General features: G+C 45.2%; 10 protein-coding genes across 10 annotated transcripts; 4 read left to right on the top strand and 6 right to left on the bottom strand.

Moving 5' to 3' along the window:
• Window positions 1–30: 30 nt before the first annotated feature.
• PICMEDRAFT_70222 (hypothetical protein) lies at window positions 31–1,110 on the bottom strand (the record flags this gene model as incomplete). Its single annotated transcript, XM_019163593.1, has 1 exon — window positions 31–1,110. One exon carries the CDS (start codon window positions 1,108–1,110, stop codon window positions 31–33), a length of 1,080 nt encoding a protein of 359 aa, XP_019019708.1.
• Window positions 1,111–1,291: 181 nt separating this feature from the next.
• PICMEDRAFT_14143 (hypothetical protein) lies at window positions 1,292–4,512 on the top strand. The gene has a single exon (XM_019160242.1). The coding sequence runs from the start codon at window positions 1,646–1,648 to the stop codon at window positions 4,403–4,405; it is 2,760 nt and encodes a 919-aa protein (XP_019019707.1). The 5' UTR covers window positions 1,292–1,645; the 3' UTR covers window positions 4,406–4,512.
• Window positions 4,513–4,705: 193 nt separating this feature from the next.
• PICMEDRAFT_14142 (hypothetical protein) lies at window positions 4,706–8,075 on the top strand. Its single transcript, XM_019160241.1, has one exon. It carries the CDS (start codon window positions 4,819–4,821, stop codon window positions 7,573–7,575), a length of 2,757 nt encoding a protein of 918 aa, XP_019019706.1. The 5' UTR covers window positions 4,706–4,818; the 3' UTR covers window positions 7,576–8,075.
• Window positions 7,686–8,645, bottom strand: PICMEDRAFT_14141 (hypothetical protein). The gene has a single exon (XM_019160240.1). It carries the CDS (start codon window positions 8,169–8,171, stop codon window positions 7,785–7,787), a length of 387 nt encoding a protein of 128 aa, XP_019019705.1. The 5' UTR covers window positions 8,172–8,645; the 3' UTR covers window positions 7,686–7,784.
• PICMEDRAFT_14140 (hypothetical protein) lies at window positions 8,146–8,675 on the bottom strand. The gene has a single exon (XM_019160239.1). It carries the CDS (start codon window positions 8,644–8,646, stop codon window positions 8,452–8,454), a length of 195 nt encoding a protein of 64 aa, XP_019019704.1. The 5' UTR covers window positions 8,647–8,675; the 3' UTR covers window positions 8,146–8,451.
• Window positions 8,676–9,502: 827 nt separating this feature from the next.
• On the top strand, window positions 9,503–9,658 carry PICMEDRAFT_19829 (hypothetical protein; the record flags this gene model as incomplete). Its single annotated transcript, XM_019162142.1, has 1 exon — window positions 9,503–9,658. A coding segment is annotated over one exon (156 nt), but the record flags the coding sequence as incomplete, so codon positions are not given.
• Window positions 9,659–9,863: 205 nt separating this feature from the next.
• Window positions 9,864–10,945, bottom strand: PICMEDRAFT_84282 (hypothetical protein). The gene is made up of 2 exons (XM_019165003.1): window positions 10,775–10,945; window positions 9,864–10,686 (listed from the first exon to the last, which is right to left on the bottom strand). The coding sequence occupies exon 2, from the start codon at window positions 10,526–10,528 to the stop codon at window positions 9,911–9,913; it is 618 nt and encodes a 205-aa protein (XP_019019702.1). The 5' UTR covers window positions 10,529–10,686; window positions 10,775–10,945; the 3' UTR covers window positions 9,864–9,910.
• Window positions 10,946–11,858: 913 nt separating this feature from the next.
• Window positions 11,859–12,971, bottom strand: PICMEDRAFT_70216 (hypothetical protein; the record flags this gene model as incomplete). Its single annotated transcript, XM_019163592.1, has 1 exon — window positions 11,859–12,971. One exon carries the CDS (start codon window positions 12,969–12,971, stop codon window positions 11,859–11,861), a length of 1,113 nt encoding a protein of 370 aa, XP_019019701.1.
• Window positions 12,972–14,019: 1,048 nt separating this feature from the next.
• PICMEDRAFT_70215 (hypothetical protein) lies at window positions 14,020–14,460 on the top strand (the record flags this gene model as incomplete). Its single annotated transcript, XM_019163591.1, has 1 exon — window positions 14,020–14,460. One exon carries the CDS (start codon window positions 14,020–14,022, stop codon window positions 14,458–14,460), a length of 441 nt encoding a protein of 146 aa, XP_019019700.1.
• A 104-nt stretch (window positions 14,461–14,564) lies between these two features.
• Window positions 14,565–16,754, bottom strand: PICMEDRAFT_30079 (hypothetical protein; the record flags this gene model as incomplete). The annotated part of the gene is made up of 4 exons (XM_019162625.1): window positions 14,565–15,012; window positions 15,079–15,713; window positions 16,149–16,253; window positions 16,398–16,754. The coding sequence occupies 4 exons, from the start codon at window positions 16,752–16,754 to the stop codon at window positions 14,565–14,567; spliced, it is 1,545 nt and encodes a 514-aa protein (XP_019019699.1).
• Window positions 16,755–17,092: the final 338 nt, after the last annotated feature.

Raw genomic sequence — 17,092 nt, 5'->3', positions numbered from 1 at the left:
GTTCGAATTAATTTACAAAGCTGCATTAAACTATAAGCTTCCGACTCTGTGGCATTCTTCCAAAAAGTGTCTAATTTGTTCGGGGTCCATGAATGGATGAGTTCCATGACCAAAGTTAACAATGTAGTTCTTCTTACCACCGCCAAAGCCTTTGATCATTTTCTCCACTTCTTGCGTGATGACTTCCTTGTTACCATACATCACACATGGGTCCAAATTGCCTTGTAAAGTTACACGACCATTATTGGTCTTGACTGCGTCGGATGGTCTGTATAGCCAATCAAGTGACACTACATCGTATCCGCTGTCGCACAATTTGTCTAGTGCGTACCATGATCCTTTGGCGAATACAGTCATTGGAACCTTATCAAGACTCAATTCCTTCAACCTTAATGGAACTTTCTCCACTATCTGCTTCAAGTATGGTAGCGAGAATGTTTCAAAATCATCAGCGCTTAATTCTCCTCCCCAGCTATCAAAGACTTGCAACATTTGGGCACCCGCCTGGACTTGCAACGCTAGGAACTCGACTGCAACATCCGTAATAGCTTGCAATAGTTTCTTGCTTTCGTTAGGGTACTTGAATATCCACTCTTTAACAAACCTGAAAATCTTGGTACCGCCACCCTCGATCATATAGCACATCAAGGTCCATGGCGCACCGCAAAACCCTAGCAAAGGCACTCTACCGTTCAATTTATGTCTGGTCAGAGTGATCGCCTTGAAAGCCCAATCAAGTTCCTTACGCACATCTGCATTGAAGTTTACTCTGTTCAAGTCTTCCGGAACCCTTAAAGGATCAGTAAATCTTGGGCCAACCTTGTCAACCATTTGGACATCCATCCCCATCGCCTGTGGGATGACCAAGATATCGGAAAAGATGATAGCCGCATCGATTAGACCTTCAAAGTGATCCACTGGTTGTATTGTGATGGCACTGGCAATTTCAGCATCTCTGCAAGTTTCGAAAAAATCCCTGCCACCTTTAACTTCGTGATATTCAGGGAGGTATCTTCCTGCCTGGCGCATCAACCAACAAGGAGGTCTTTCGACCTTCTCGCCACGTGCAACCCTAAGAATTAAATCATTTTTCAACTCAGGAAAAGACATCTTTGCTGGTCCAAAAATTTCGTAGCTCGATACTTGCCCAAATCGCCACAATCCCTCAAGCTGTTCTTCATGTCAATTCATTTCATGTTACCTCATCTTCCCTTCCCTCAAGATCTTCACTTCGAAGACGAAAAGTTCAAATTTCAAAGCGAGATAAGTTTTTACGCCGATCGGCCCAAAAGAAGGATAGGTGAGGATATCTATCTAACATAATCTTTTGGGCTGCTATCTCTCTTTAACCACAGGGCTTGATGCTCCGGATTAGACTTGAACTTAGTCTTGACGCTGAAAATACTCAAAAAAATCTGGTTGGGCCACCTAACACCTTGAAACTAGAACTATGAAGTCACTTGGGGCTTTTTTCTCGAACCTTTTCAGGTTCCGGAAAACCTCATTGTCATTTTTCGTTATAGTAACCTTTTTGGCTACGATAATCTTACAAGAGGTAGCCGTATCGCTATCTTTGACGCCACCAAAGGATGAACCGGCGATTCTAGCAGATGCATGGAAACATCTCCAGATACTATCGTCCACGATGCATCCATTTACGTCTGCAGAAAATGACGCCCTGCACGATTATTTAGGCTCAGTGATCGACACTGTCACAGAGGGTGTGCCATACATGAAGACATCATATGACAAAAATGAAAACCATACTATCCTCATCAACCAGCATGACGTTTTCAATAAAAGCAATAATGACTGTCGAGTAATATATTACGAGTCCTCCAATATTCTCGTCAAAATTGAAGGCTCGGAGCCCAAACTACCGGGCATATTAGTTTCGGCTCATTACGATTCGGTTCCAACATCGTTTGGTACTACAGATGATGGGATGGGTATTGCATCAATGCTTGGAATTTTGAAGCATTTTGCTGAATCAGAATCACAACCTCTAAGAACTTTAATTCTTAATTTTAACAACAACGAAGAATTCGGCCTTTTGGGCGCCGAAGCTTTTGCTCAGCACAAATGGTTTCCAGATGTCAGCTTTTTCATCAATTTGGAAGGCACAGGCGCTGGGGGACAGCCAATTCTTTTCCGTGGCACTGATAAAACTGTGATCGATTGGTATCATAGCGCTTCGACCCCCTATGCAAACTCCATTTTCCAAGAAGGATTCAATTCTGGTTTTATAAGTTCTCAAACAGACTATCATGTTTATGAAAGATCAGGTCTACGTGGTATTGATATTGCTTTTTATCACCCTAGATCATTCTATCATACTTTCAAAGATAGTGTGAAATACACGTCCAAGGGCTCCTTGTGGATGATGATGTCCAATGTACTGGACATTTTGCTCGATGTCACCTATTCGTCAGAGAGTTATGACTCAGACCTAGAATACTCAGTTTATTTCGATATTTTGAACATTTGGTTTTTTAACTTCAGCTTGAATCTCAACTTTGTTGTCAATGTTATATTATTGGTATTGGTGCCATCTATCAACATCATACTCCTCCTCATTGTGTTCAAGAGAAATACATGGTTTATAGGTTTAAAAGGTTGGTCACGTTTTCCAATCACTTTGATTGCATGTTATTACTCTACTTTGTTTGTTAGTAAACAGTTGTACAACCTGAACCCCTTGTTGATATCTGTCAATTTTTATTATCCATCAATGTCCCTGTTCAGTATTACCATTTTGATTGGATACTTGATACTAAAGGCTAGTGCGTACTTCCGGCCAGTACATGACCAAAAACTTGTGGTATTGCTAGAACTCAATTTACTTTCATGGCTCTCTTTGGTCTGGATAACTTATAAGATCAAGGGGTACAAAAATATGGGTGGTTATTTGTTGACGTTATTTTATGTGTTGACATCACTAGCATCATTTTGGGGTTTGGTTGGATTGAGTTTCCGCAAGTCACCATGCTATCAGCCTAACAAAACAGTGATTGTCTACAATTCAACGAATCAATCTCAGGATGGAAATGATAGAAATAGTAATGACCAACCTGTGCATCATGATAATGGATCTGAACCTGCTCCACATATCCACGATATTAACGGGGAAGGATCTGATACCGAACAAGGAGATGATAACGAGTCAACTCCATTGATGAATGGTACCTCTGTGGTAATTAATCATGAAACTCAGGACTCGTTCATGCATAAGGTGAAGCACAATGCAATTAACTCCTTGCAGTATGATTGGCTAATCCAGTTTATCACCTTGATTCCTTTGTCCATCTTTTTTATCTACTCCGATGGTAGGCTAGTCTTGGAGGCTTTACATGAAACAGTGCAGGAAAATAAGCTATATGATGATGCAATTTGGAAACTTGTTGCACTTTTGTCCACATCATTGGCTGCGATACTAATGCCATTCATTCACAAAATGAATATGATAACTGTCCAACTGATTCTATTGTTGCTTGCGTACGGACTATTTGAGTCGTATTTCTCTCCGTCATACAATGAGTCAACGCCTTTAAAGTTACGTTTTGTTGAGATGTTTGATGTCAATTCGAACAGCTGTCTTGCAAGTGTTTATGGTAGGCAAGGTTTCATTCCTCAAATACTAAGTGAGGTTCCTTACCTTGACCCGAAAAATGTTAGCTGCTCTAAGAATGAATGGGCGGGAACAGAGATCTGTTCGTATGAGGGAAACAGACCATGGTTGGTGTCGGGTAAGTTGGAAGACAACCAGTATGACCAATACTTAAATGTGACAGTCTTGTCGAATACAAACACATTCCGTGATGTCTCAGACGAAGCAGCTGATAAATTCACGCCGGTTGAGAGTGTGTTAGAGGTTGAAGTGCGTGGAACACGTCAGTGTTACTTCACGTTCAACACTACAAGTACCAGCTTCAAAGCGCCTGTAAAAATGATCACAGTGTACCAAGATGGTAACAGTCTGACTGAAGAGGATATTTGGTCAAACGCCAGTCTGGATGTGGATTCGGAAGATAAGAAAGAGGCTGCCATACCAAACGGCATGAGTAGAGATAGCAAAGGAAATTGGATATACAAGGAAATGAAGGGCATTGACTTGTTACAGTTACACAAGCTACAGTGGGCTAATGAAGGATCTAACAAAAACAGGTTCACAGTCAAATTTCAGTGGCTGCCGTTTCACTACGATAGTGATATCGAGCTGATAACCAATTTGGGCGTCAACGTCCAGTGTCACTGGTCGGGCTTTGACGACGTTGTTAACGTCAACGGTGAGAACCACGACAAAGTGCAAGAATACGTCGACTTAATGACATATACGGATGTTGGCGTCGCCTGGACCAACTTTCGTCCTGGTGTGGTACAAGGTAACGCGTACTTGGAGCTTTAAGCTGTAATCTTGGATTGTATCTGTATGCCAATTTTTGTGCATAATGGGTGAATTCACCGATATGTAACAGGTAGTAAACAAATAAAAAAAATAAGCGATATTACGTAACTTGATAACAAACTTTTTTTATTTTTTTTTACGAAAAACGCGGACCGGTCCGCCGGCGATGTCCGAAAGAATCTATGCAGCCGGTTCTTTCTGTGAATACGGGATGTTGGAGATCGGCAGAATGCTGAAAGGCTAGGAGAAAGAGGTCTTTCTAAATTTTTGGCAAGCCATTCCGAAAGCTGCTGTCACAGCTTCTGGTTCTGTAGAAGGATTATCTGATTCCCCCTCTTTGGTTTGTTGTGTGCCTGGAAGAGATTAGATTCGGTTTGTGTATTGCAAAATACTCAAAAAAGCCAAGGGGAACCATGTCTGTCGAACAAAATCTGCCTGACGAGGATACAACGGACCTTAATTCCAGTGATTCCGGGGGAAGAAAAAGACAATTGGATGATCTGGCTTCTACATCGATGTCTCAGACCGATTTTGCGGACAAATTCAGAAGACTAAGGGCATGTGCAAGATGTCATCGTCTTAAAATGAGATGCGTGTTTGAAGATCCTAGTTTTGAAAGCTGCACAAGATGCTTCAAAGCCGGTTTACAATGTTCTGCCACCGATGACCCAACCCAATCACAGGCAAAGCGAAAACCAAGGAAGAGATCCAAGTTGAAGGGAGACGGACCGTTGGCACAACTCCAACAAGCTATCAATGAGTCCAACAAGCTTTTTCAGGCCATTCAGCGTAATGAGTATCATGATTCTGAAAACATCAACTTAGAAAATTTGTTGACCCTACAATTTCAGCTCAGCGAGACTCAGCGTTTGATTCTTCATGCTGTCAAAACCCAAAAGGGCAGGAATAATGAGCCAAATGATAGTACTAAATCGGATTCTGCGAGAGCAGAAGCAAGTTCTGTCAATTCTATGAAGGAAGGAGTGGTTAAGGCTATCCCAAATCTACCATGGATATCTCATGAGCAGAATGTAATAAAGGAGTTGATTAGGCTAAACATAATCTCAACGGAAGAAGCAAAATCACGACTTGCTTATTTTTTCAATGACCTTTACGTTTACTGGCCTTGCGTCTCATTTCCAAAACATTACACTTATGACTGGCTACTCGAAAACGAACCTTTGGTATTGTTGTCACTTATAACTGTAACTTGTTTGAACGATCCAGATTTGCATGACACCTTGCTATATTATCTAGAGGAAAATTTATCAATAAGAACCTCCATAACGGGAAATATATCTGTCAGCTTTATCCAGATTTATCTTGTTCTTTCATTGTGGTGCTCGCCGCCTAGAAAGTGGGGATCATACAAGCATCAAATGAGTTTATTGATGGCTCTCAATTTAACTCTTTGTCTTGACCTGGGAAATGAGGTTTATAAAAATACGTCAAAAATTCTAAGCGATAATTCCTCAGAAAGACAAATGATTAGATCTTACATGGCAGTGTATTCATGTTGTGGTTCACTTGGTTTGTCTTTGCCAAGGTTTAAAGTTGTCAGCTGGACACCAGTTCATGAACGTTGCTGTCAGCTGCTTTTAATGGGTGAAAGCAATGATGCTGATAAATTTATCTATTTTTATTCCAAATTGGTAGCACTGGGAGAAGAAATTTTCCAATTTTTGTGTCCAAACGGCTTTCCGAATGTTTCTGTTCGTAAAGGAGGCTCGGTTGGATTTACTGCTGAAAGTGACACAACCATAAATAACGGCATGTTGAGAAATATTATGGTAAATTACGAGAAGAGGATGCAAAAGCTTGCTATGGAATCTAATCTTTTCAATTCATCCTCTAAAATGAGGAACCTCTTGTCTATTATCTATTACCAATTGTTGATGACCATGTATGATTATATTGTTTGTCGTGTGCTTCTTAGGCGTGATGTTTTAACTGAGGTATATTTGCAAACACTTAATCGCCTGATTAAGGCAAGTGAAAAGGTCATTGATTCATTCATCCTCCTGTGTGATCAAACCTCCAATTTTCCGACCTTTTTTTATTATAGACCAATGCATGCTTTGGTGGCATTGATTAGAGCACGTCTTTTGGTGAAAACTCAACAATTAGATTTTGAAGTTGACGTTGAGCAAGAATACGAAAAAGTTTCAGAAAGCATTAAGAAAATATCAAAAGATTCAAAAGTTGCAAACAAAATGAGCGCTATTTTGACAAGAATCTCGAAATGGATGAAGGTCTCTAGTAAGTTCAACAAAAATGGCGCAACCAATTCTATGGTAGATTTGCTAAATGAGTTAGGCAAAGAGAAAGCTATCGAGAAAATTAAAATTAACGTTACGACTCAAAATGATGGTGGTGATAACCAGAATATGTCTAGTGATTCTCGTATACAGTTCAACAATTTTATCAATTACGGTATTGATAATATGAAGAATCAAGAGACAGATTCGACTATAAATGCAATACCAATGAGAAAAGCCAAAGTGGAATCTCCCGAGGAAAGATCGAACTCCGTATTTGTGCCTTCACCAATAGGATATTCACATTCTGATATAATGGATGGGCTGCAGCAAGGCCAACCCCAATTGCAAATACCTCAATCTCAATCTCACTTGACCCCTATTTCACAAACGGTTAAAGATTCCCCTCAAGATCAAAATATGCAAAAGCTACCAAATCAATTGCACAAAGATTTGACAGCACTTTATGGCAATTCACACTCTAGTCCAGCTGCAAATGTGACTTCAGATGCTGAAAATATGACAGCTGCTGCTCAACAGTTAAGTCAAATGCTACGTAGCAAAACCCCTAGTCTGAGCGAAGCTAGCACAGGCACCTTTCTGCTTCCTCGTGCTTTATCCATACCTCCAAATGAAGCTGACGACATTCAAACTGTGAAGTACAATGTTGATGAATCAAGCTCTCAGGAAGGAACTGGCCCCCATGGAAAGCAGCTACAACAGCAAGAACAAGAGTTTTTGAACGATATTTTCTCCCAGATTGACACAGACATTATGAACTCCGAGGGTTCCAGCTCGGCAAATGGGCTGGGTGTAGCACCAATGTTTGATTTTTTGGGCACATGTGGGTTTCAAACAAATTTTCCAGGTGGTGATTTACCTATCCCAGAGGATTGGTACAAAAGCTTGTAAACCAGTATTAACACATTCCATTCATTTTCTTACGCTTTATGTTTTTTCGCTTTCACAATTCTTTTACACTTTTTTTACTTACTTTGGGTTTTAGGTATTCCGTGATGCTCACCGAAGCAATCTTTCACTTTTGTTTAAATTTTTAATTATATAGCTTTAAAATATAACTGAGGATTTAACCAAGTGAACTCGGCCGAATTTTTTCTCATCTAACGAAGAATATCTTTCATCCACCGTTCACTATTTTTTACTACTCTGAACGTGCTGTCTGCAAAGTCTTCAATCAACTGCAAGGTATCTTTCTCATCTTTGAATACAGCAAATCTATCTTGAGTTGAAGTGACATAAAAGCTCCTAGACCTCTTATATTCAGGAATGTCCCTGTAGGTATCGGGGTGGAGTGACACTATCTCACTGATCACATCCTTTATCAAGCTTCTGCTATTCTCCTCTTTTCTTAGAATAGGATCCACTAGTCTCCGAGGGTTGATTCTCCGATCTTTGATTCCTCTTTTTTCCGTAAAAAAAGGGGGTTCATACTTTTCTTTTACTATAAATTGCTTTACTTCGCCTGTATTCCACCATTGAGTTTCCATAGTGCTATCTTTTCGCTTAATCAATGTTTTATCTCATCACCTCTTCCCTCAAAAGCAGAATTCGAACAACACCAAGTGCCCCGATTGTCTAGAAAAAGGGGAAACGCACAGCCCATTTTTGCAATCTTCAACCGCTACATACCCATTGTATAAAAAATAAACGGTCGGTATGGCTGAGTACTGAATACTAAAACTCGCAGTATGGAAAGGGGTTTAGCCTTAATAAAGAGAATAAAAGCACGCAGTTGAGTCTACCATGAATATAGTTACTCTTCTCCATTTAGAGGATGGAAAGCTTCTGAAGACCAGTGAGGAGTAGATTCTTATGCTTTGAGCTCGGCTCTCGCTCCGGCCAACTGGTTAAAGTTATAGAGCCAGAATTAGCTTTTTTAGGTGATGAGGCTGGTCTCCTCTGTTTGTCAACATGTTTACCAGACAACCATACTATATGTGAGGCGTTTGCGTGATATTGCATGGCAACTACTCCTCCCCCTAAAAGTGTCGCTTGAAAAGATGCATATCTGTGCTTGAAACATAGACAACCAGGTTCTGGAAATTGTCCGGCATATTAAAAGCGCGGCTGAATTATCGAATTTCTCTTTTCAGAGAGGTGACACAATGCTGAAACATGCTTTCCTCTTGTTTGAAACCCGTTTCATCTAGCTAGTATGCCGATCGGGCAGAAGTGTGTTTACTTTGCGAATTCCAAAAGTTGACGTTCTTCCCTTACAGGAGACTGAGAACGTCCGGGTGACAGGGTTTTATGATTCCCTATGGGGGAGTGGTGTAGAAGCAGTTCTCCCCTCTACTTCCTCCACCTTGCAAAGGGAGGAAGGTAGTAAGAATGTAGTCTTTTCCTTCTTTCTGGTTTGCTTTCCTTTCTTTTCTGTCTTGGCATCTTTGAGAGACATCAAAAAAAAACCGAGGTTCCAGATTAGTACTCAGCAGCAGGAATTAATTTTATTACTTTATTTCTACATTGAATTAACTCGAACTCACTTTCTTCTAATTTATATAGCCTACAGACTGATCTTCTATTGATGGATAAGATGGAGACTGTCGGAATATCATTATACAACGATTATTGCACCTCTGACGTCCAAGGTTCGCCTGTGACTATGTCTTCAAACACTTCCGTCACAGAGCCCTTACAGATAAGCCCACCCAGCCGCAAAGCAGCCTTATTCGAAACCCCTAAAATGCAGCAACCGCAGCAGTTCAACTTCACGTATGATACAGACAATAACTATCAGAGAACGGAGGTAGAGAATGCGGCACAGTCTGCAGCGCTCAGGGAGAAACTAATACATGCATTCAGGCTTAATAGAAAGAAGCAATTGACGTTAGAACGGATAAATAAATACAACATGAAGCTCATGGAGGAGCTAAAGACCCCAAGGATAAAAGCGTCGAATTGTGCACTCATGGTTATCGACTTCACCGAGCAACACAACGACCCTTTACTACCTGAAATTTGGGGAGCTCCTGAGCACAATCCTTTTAGAGATTCGGTCAATGTGAAAAGCCCACAGAGTGCTACGCAATTGCAATTCAAGCATTCCAATACTCCTAGGAATGGGAAGCACTACCATAGTGATGGTAACAATGGCAAGACAGACTCAGAAGGTTGCTGTATAATTATGTAGTAAATTCGCAATCTTTGCGGGGCTTAGTTTATAACGGGGATGGAAAAAAAAGACAATATAAGAAAGATAAAGGAAAAGGGAAAGAGAACAACATTAATAATTGTTTAATATCCAGTGAATGTTCTCTCTTTCCTTGACTGGAATAGAAACATCGTCCAACATTACTTTAATTTGCGTAAGCGTGATAAACTTCATTTTTGGGTAGATAGGATCCACCTCTATTTTCAGATCGTCCAATTTTTGTAGACTAACATACAGTCCACACCAGGCTCGTACGTATCCGGAGCATAGTTCGATGGAGTGAGCGAATGAGGCGATTGCAGAATAAAGCCAGGACCTCACGCTGGCTGCGTCGCCGTTTTCGGCAGCAATGCATTTCCCCTGCAACATGCAGAGCTCTGCTCTGTAACTCCAGACGTTCCATGCGCCAGAACATCCAATGATCAAGCACTCGCCAACACACCAAAGTGCTTCCTTTATCTTACCGTTCGAGAGATAAACGTGGGAGAGTTCGATGTATGTTTCTGCATCGAGGGGTCTCATTTTCAAGAGCTCCGAAAGCGCCTCGATGGACTCATTGGCGACAATGGCAGGGTTTATCATGATCTTGTTCTCCTTGTCTACACTAATTCCCTTTGCGAGGTCGGCGATGTTCTTGTCTAGACCCGCTTTCCTCTTGTGCAAGGCAAACAAGTCGTCCGCAGCACGCATTGAATCTGCTCCGGAGCTGGTGACGCTCAGTGCGGCGGACCTGTTCACTGAACTGATCACCACTTCGGCGGACTTGTCGATGTACGAGGTGACTGCGTTCTTCACAATGGCAAGATGGTCGAAGGGGGACCTGGTTCTCTTTTTCTCCTTTTCCTTCTCTTTCTCACCCGAAGCCTTACTCTTACCCTTCTTCTTCTTCTTTTTGCGCTGCTTCAACTCATTCCCCTGTTCCTTTTCTTTGCCTGCCTTTCCGATATCGTTCTCCTCCTCTTCTTCCTCTTCCTCCTCCTCGTCCTCGGGGACGGTTTCCTGCAAAAATGCCTCCGCCTCGAGCAGCTCCGCTCTGAGGGTGATCACCAGAGTCAACGCACCAACCTCCTCTTGCACACCGAGCTGCGCGAAAAGGTCTTTGAGCCTCGAGATCGTGCCCGTGGCGAGTCGGAATTCCGACATGATGATCTCGAGACGGAGCTGCAGGATGTACAACCGGATTCTGATCTCGTCTGTGAGTCCCGCGGCACGCTTTCCGGGAAGAGCAAGAGGTATGTACGTGTCGCAAGGCACGGGGCCCTCCGGCACCGCCGCAGCCGGGTACTTCTTGGAAATCCGGGGAGACTCAGTGTAGGCGGCGACAGTGTTGTGGAGCACAGGGATGTCCGCGTCGGGGAGACCGAGGTACGCGTGTGTAAGCGAGATTGTGCTCAGGTATTCCAACACAGGGTCTGCCATGGTTTGGAGTAAGTGCAAATGGGTGTCACTTGGTCCTGCTTTGTGCCTTTGGACTGTTCCCAGAGTGCTTTTCGTGCCCCTGTCTCTGTCTCTGCTACTTTCAACCACGGAACTATTTCCATCTTAGGAAAGACGCATCTTCAACAGGTCTCCTTGTGGTGTACAGATGTTTTTAATTTTCTGCGCCGATCGGTCCCCTGCTGCGGTTGTCGTACCGAGAAGGTCGTAGCGCTCACATCGCCGCATTCTAGGCAACGACGGGCAGCGAAGTCACAAGAAAGAAAAGCGGCCAATTTATCGCTATCGACTTGAGCCCGAGTGGAGATCTGATAAGGCCAGTGGAGGAAGGATCAACTAAATCGAGGGCTGGTGGTACTAATCGGTCCTCGGGATCGGACTTGGACGACGCTAGAGGTTGTTTGCTGACTTGTTTTATTTACTTGAATTTAATCTATACATTGGGAAACATACGGATAGGGATTGTTAGTTATATAATATAATTAAGACTTAGCCTTTTTCTCTCGGATATGGCGTCTCTGTTTTAATTGTGTTTTTTGTATGTAAAGGTCTCGGCCCACAGAAGAGGACCCCGGAGATAGAATCAAGCAGACTCTCTTTGGAACTCCTTGTACATGTCGGCGTCAGGGACAGAGCCGCAGACGGTCTCGACCATGATACCGGTGACAAGGTAAGGGTCGATGTTGGAGGCTGGTCTTCTGTCCTCGAAGTAACCGTAGCCCTCGGCTTGAACGGATCTTGGGATTCTGATGGAGGCGCCTCTGTTAGCAACGCCGGAGGAGAAGGTCTCCATGGAGGCGGTCTCGTGTCTACCGGTCAATCTCTGTTCGTTGTCCTTACCGTACAACTCGATGTGTTCCTTGTGTCTCTTGGAGAGCTTTTCAATGGCCTCCTGGATTTGCTTCATACCACCTGGGTTTCTCATGGCAAGGGTGGAGACGTTGGTATGACAACCAGCACCATTCCAGTCACCCTTCAATGGCTTTGGATGGAAGGTGACCTTGACACCGAACTCTTCGGAGACTCTTTCCAGCAAGTATCTGGCCATCCACAACTCGTCTCCCATCTTGATGCCCTCGCAAGGACCGACCTGGAACTCCCATTGGGAAGGCATGACCTCGGCGTTGATACCGGAGATGGTGATGCCCGAGTAGAGGCAGGCCTTGTAGTGGGCCTCGATGACGTCTCTGGCGTAGACCTTGGCGGCACCGACACCACAGTAGTATGGGCCCTGTGGAGCTGGGAAGCCGCCCTTAGGCCAGCCGTAGATGTAGCCGTCGACTGGGTCCAAGAGGGTGTACTCTTGCTCCAAACCGAACCAGACTTCCTCCTTGGCGTGTGCAGTCATCAACTTCTCGCACTCGTGTCTGTGGTTGAACTTGTTTGGAGTGCCGTCGTTGTTCCAGCAGTCAGTCAAGACAATGATGTTGTCGCCTCTTCTGAACGGATCTGGGTAGAAAGCGACTGGCTTCAAGTAGACGTCAGAGTTGTTGCCTGGCGCCTGGCCGGTGGACGAGCCGTCGAAGTTCCACTCTGGAAGCTGCGAGACCGCAGTCACCTTCTTGGAAAGGGTTCTGCCCTTCGATCTGAGGTTGCCGCTGGCGTCGATCCAGACGTACTCGGCGATGATCTTGCCTTGTTGAGGCAAGTCGAGGTACTTTTGCAAAGTTTGGGTTTTTTCCAATAAATAGGACATCGTTGAGGCGGTTCTTGGGGGGTGGGGCGCGTTGCTGGAGGAAAGGTTCAGGCGGCGAAGCAACAAGTAAGCAAGCAAGCAAGCAGACGTGGCAGCACAAGCGGGGGCTGAAGAAGAAGAAAAGCACGCCCCGACCACAGGCACTCCAAGAAAAAGAGGGAAACTGAATGTTTTTCTAGCATGCAACTGTTGTTCTCTCGGTCGCCTGGCGATTGCAACGCTGCTGTGCATTAATTAGCGCGATAATGTCTCGACCAAACGGGAAACCGACGAGGGAAAAGACAGGCGTCCGCGCCGAAGTCAGCAGCGGGCGACACTGCGACAGCGTGTGAGCAACGCCGCCGGGGCCCAACAAGGGGGGGGGGTCTTCTTGCGCCCGCTCTTCTCCCCGCCGGACTCCCCGCTGGCCCCGCTCCTGTGTCGCCAGCGGACGGCCGGACGTCCTCTCTGGCCTAGCGGGGAGCCCCACGCAGCGACACCTAGCTCTGCGCCCCCCTCTTCCTTCCACCCGCCGGCCCCTATTCCTCCTGCGTCAGCACTCCCGATCGGGCAACGTCATGGCCAGCTTACTGCGCGCTATCGCGGCCCGCCCATTGGCCAGATAAACGACCACACCACCTTCTGGCCCCCTTTCCCTCTCCTACGCTGGCCACGTCGTCGGCCTCGTCTACGTCGTTGCATGTTTCTGCCTGTGTCTATAACTCCATCTGGCTCCGTCTGGCTCCGTCTGGCTGCGTCTGGTCCGCTTGCATCCCTTCAGCAAATACGCCACGCCCGCAGTGCGGGCGTGGCTGCCCAACAGCGATGCCAAAAAGAAAAGCGTTAGCGGGTAGCCGCAGGCTACCCGCTAGCGTGCTGACGTCAGCGGCGGCATTTTGCGTCGATCGCCGTTTTTTCCTCGCGGCAGCTTGCCACTGTAGAGAACGGGGACACGGTACGGCCTTCATGAATCTTCAGATCGTCACTTGTGCCCCCCTCTGTCATGTAGCATGAGCCTCCGCGTAGGCGTTTGCAGTCTGCCATTCACGTACCCAGCCACAAGCGAACCATGGAGCTACTACCGCAGGGCACGCAGAACACAAACCAGGTCACCTTCCAGGACCAGCAGCAGATCAATGAGTTCAGCACACTGATGACGCACTACGACCGTCTCAACGACCAGCTGTCCCGGCTCGAGGCAGACAAGGAGCAGATCGACGACGTCACGCTCGAGCTGGAGCTTGTCGACGAGGACGAGCTGGTGGACTTTCTGATTGGCGGCGACACGCCGGACGCGAGCGCCGAAAACTCGAGTTCCGTCATCGGCGACGGCTGCTTCGTGAAGCTCAAGCAGTCGGAGGTGATGCTCAGACTCGAGGCCCAGGCCGCGGAGATTGACGAGAGCATCGGCGCCACCAAGTCGAAGATTGAGGACCTCAGCAAAACGCTTTCCGCCTTGAAGTCGTCTCTCTACGCCAAGTTCGGCAACGCAATCAACCTCGAAAGGTGATCTGGTCACCGGCCCCCTCTGCTCGTGTTATCTTTCTGTAGGTACGTGTCTGTAATTAGTTTCTATCTTCGTGTATACATACACTGACCATTATACTGGATACTTTACAAAACCCCCTTCTGTCTCTTGATCAACTCGATCTCCGCAAGTAGCTTGTCGCTCTGCTTCTTCAGATCAACCAAGTGCGAGATCTTGTACAAGAGATCGTCAAACTTCTTGCTCACAGGTCCCGTCGGCATCGTCGGCTTGGTCGAGAGCCCCAGCTGTCCGAGAATCTCGTGCACCTTCGCCTGCACGCTAGGTTTGAAGGACGCGATCTTCTGCGACCTCACATGCACACCGGGCTGGATCCGCTCGTTGTGGATCTCAATACCGTACACTTCAAGCTCCTCCGCCGTTAGATTCTTCTGCAATAGCTGCTGAACCTCGCTGAGCTTGCTTGGGGGCTTGACGCCATTGCTACTGCTGCTGCTTACAGTTGCCTTGCCATTACCGGCTCCACCGTTGGAGCCCACTGAGTTCTGGCCAGCATTCGAGCGTCGTTTGTTTCCACTCACATTGCCGCCATTGGCATTGCTGTGGCTGTTGCCGCCGTTGTTGTTGTTCGCAGATGATGACATTTGAAGATGCTGCGTATGTGGAATGGCATTCGGACCAAGAAGAGGCGCAACTGGCACTTCCGCCTTGCGCTTCTTGCTCTTATCGGCAGCCATTAGCGAGTTGTACAACTGTGTCAGTCCCTGGGACGTCAAATACTGTTGCACCGATGCCGAAGATTGTGGAGAATCAAGTAGCTGTAACAGCTGGGCCCGTTCAAGCAACATCTTCTTTGCCGCAAGCTCAAACTTTCTTGCTTCTATGACCAACGATTCTTCCTCGGCAATTTCAGTTGGTGCACGATGAATCAATTTCGTTAAGTAATACTTACGCTCAAGCTCTTTGTCCTTGTTGAACGATCTGAGTGCCTTAATCAGAGCAGAATCGTTCAAGTTTCCCCTCTTTTCCAGCAAATGTGCAGATATCGTGTACATTTGCACTTTGAGGTCTTCAATAGTCCTACCAGTATACTTGTCCTGATACCTGTCGTAAATGACAGCCCAACGCATATCGAATGTAGAGCATAGATCAAATAAGAATTTTGTCTCATCATATGTCCACGTTCTTTCTCCTACTTCAAGATCTTGACTTGCAGCTCCTTCCACGTTCTCTGAATCTTCCTTCTGGATAGTCTCTTCGACCTTCTCCTCGTCTTCCTCTGCGGTCTTCTCTTCAGTCTTCTCTTCGACCTTCTCGTCAGCTTGCTCTTCAATTTTCTTATCTTCACTTGTGTCGTCTGCATTAGTTTCGATGTCTTCCCCTTTGTCATCTTCCTCAGCGTTAGACTCGGAAGCCGACTTCACTACGGCCTCTGTAACATTCATTGCATCACTTTCAGTGCTTCCTTCTTTCGTATCCTTGCTGTTTTCGTCCTTCTTCTCTTCTGAGCCTTGGTTATCTTGTTCTGCTCCGCCATTCTTGGACTCTTCTTCCTTGCTTTGAAGCTTCGCTTTTTCAGGTTGATAGGTTTCAACAGAGGCACTTTTGCTCTCTTGCTTCTTCTGTAATGCTTTCTCCTTTTCTTTTTCCAGCTTTACCTTTTCCTTGGCAAGCTTGGTCTCAATATCTTTTTGTTTCCTTTCGGCTTCCACTTTCATTGCTTCTTCATACTCTTCCTCAGTGAATGTAGGAATATCTAGACTGGTATTGTACTTTGCATATCGGTACTCATTAGGGTCTAGCTCGATTTCATTATCCTCTGTGTCAACTTCTTTCTCCTCATTCGGCTTGATCGGTAATCCTGAAGTTCCAGCAGGTTCTTGAACTGTTTCTTTCCCTTCTTCGATGCTAGTGACGTCGTCGTTCTCTGACGTCTTTAATCTAGACTTCAGTGAAGGCACGGATTTTGTCCAGTGGTATAATACAAGTCCATCGGGTCTTGCTGAATTTTTGAACCCGATGTGTTTCCATGGCGCATTCTTTTTAGTGTTGACCAGTTTCTCTTTGAACTTCTTCCCGCTTCCCGCATTAGCAACAGAGGCTGTATCTATTGCCAAAGAGGGGACGTTCGAGCCAATAAGGTTGTATAGCTCTCTGTTCATAGCAGACAATTTTCTACGCTTCGTCGAGGTCGCATAATCGTCCGGCGTATATATCTGCCTCGATTCAGAAGAAGTCTGTTGCGGTTGTTGGTTTCCTTCCTTCCCCTTTTTCTGTGGGAAAGATTTGATGTTCAGGACATCCAGTATATCAGACATGGTTGTGTATGAAGCTGTCTGACCACCGGTGGCTTGCTTGACTTTCCTATATACACCAAAATACTCCAACCGATAAGTTTTGGATTATAAAGAAAACCAACACATCACATAAACTTCACTATTTTATTTTTTGCCCGCATTTTCGGACGTAGCACTATCCATCCTCTACAGCGTGTTGAAACCATATGGTATGGTAGTATAAAGAGAAGGGCGTCAAGAACATTCGACTCTAAGATGTTACATGGCTCTTGCAGTAGCTTATAGATCCACCATAAAATAGCACGCCACCCAGAGCTGTTGTCCGCTGTAGTTTTGTAGAAGCCTATGCTCATTAAGTG

The sequence above is a fragment of the Pichia membranifaciens genome (genome assembly GCF_001661235.1).
Source record: "Pichia membranifaciens NRRL Y-2026 unplaced genomic scaffold PICMEscaffold_1, whole genome shotgun sequence".
Lineage (NCBI taxonomy): Eukaryota > Fungi > Ascomycota > Pichiomycetes > Pichiales > Pichiaceae > Pichia > Pichia membranifaciens.
This window is presented reverse-complemented; position numbering and strand designations above follow the sequence as displayed.

Excerpts from the sequence above, each read along its gene's own strand:
- PICMEDRAFT_84282 (XM_019165003.1), bottom strand. The coding sequence starts at position 10,528 with ATGCGTGCTGCGGACGACTTGTTTGCCTTGCACAAGAGGAAAGCGGGT.
- PICMEDRAFT_14142 (XM_019160241.1), top strand. The coding sequence starts at position 4,819 with ATGTCTGTCGAACAAAATCTGCCTGACGAGGATACAACGGACCTTAAT.
- PICMEDRAFT_14143 (XM_019160242.1), top strand. The coding sequence starts at position 1,646 with ATGCATCCATTTACGTCTGCAGAAAATGACGCCCTGCACGATTATTTA.
- PICMEDRAFT_14141 (XM_019160240.1), bottom strand. The coding sequence starts at position 8,171 with ATGGAAACTCAATGGTGGAATACAGGCGAAGTAAAGCAATTTATAGTA.
- PICMEDRAFT_14140 (XM_019160239.1), bottom strand. The coding sequence starts at position 8,646 with ATGCAATATCACGCAAACGCCTCACATATAGTATGGTTGTCTGGTAAA.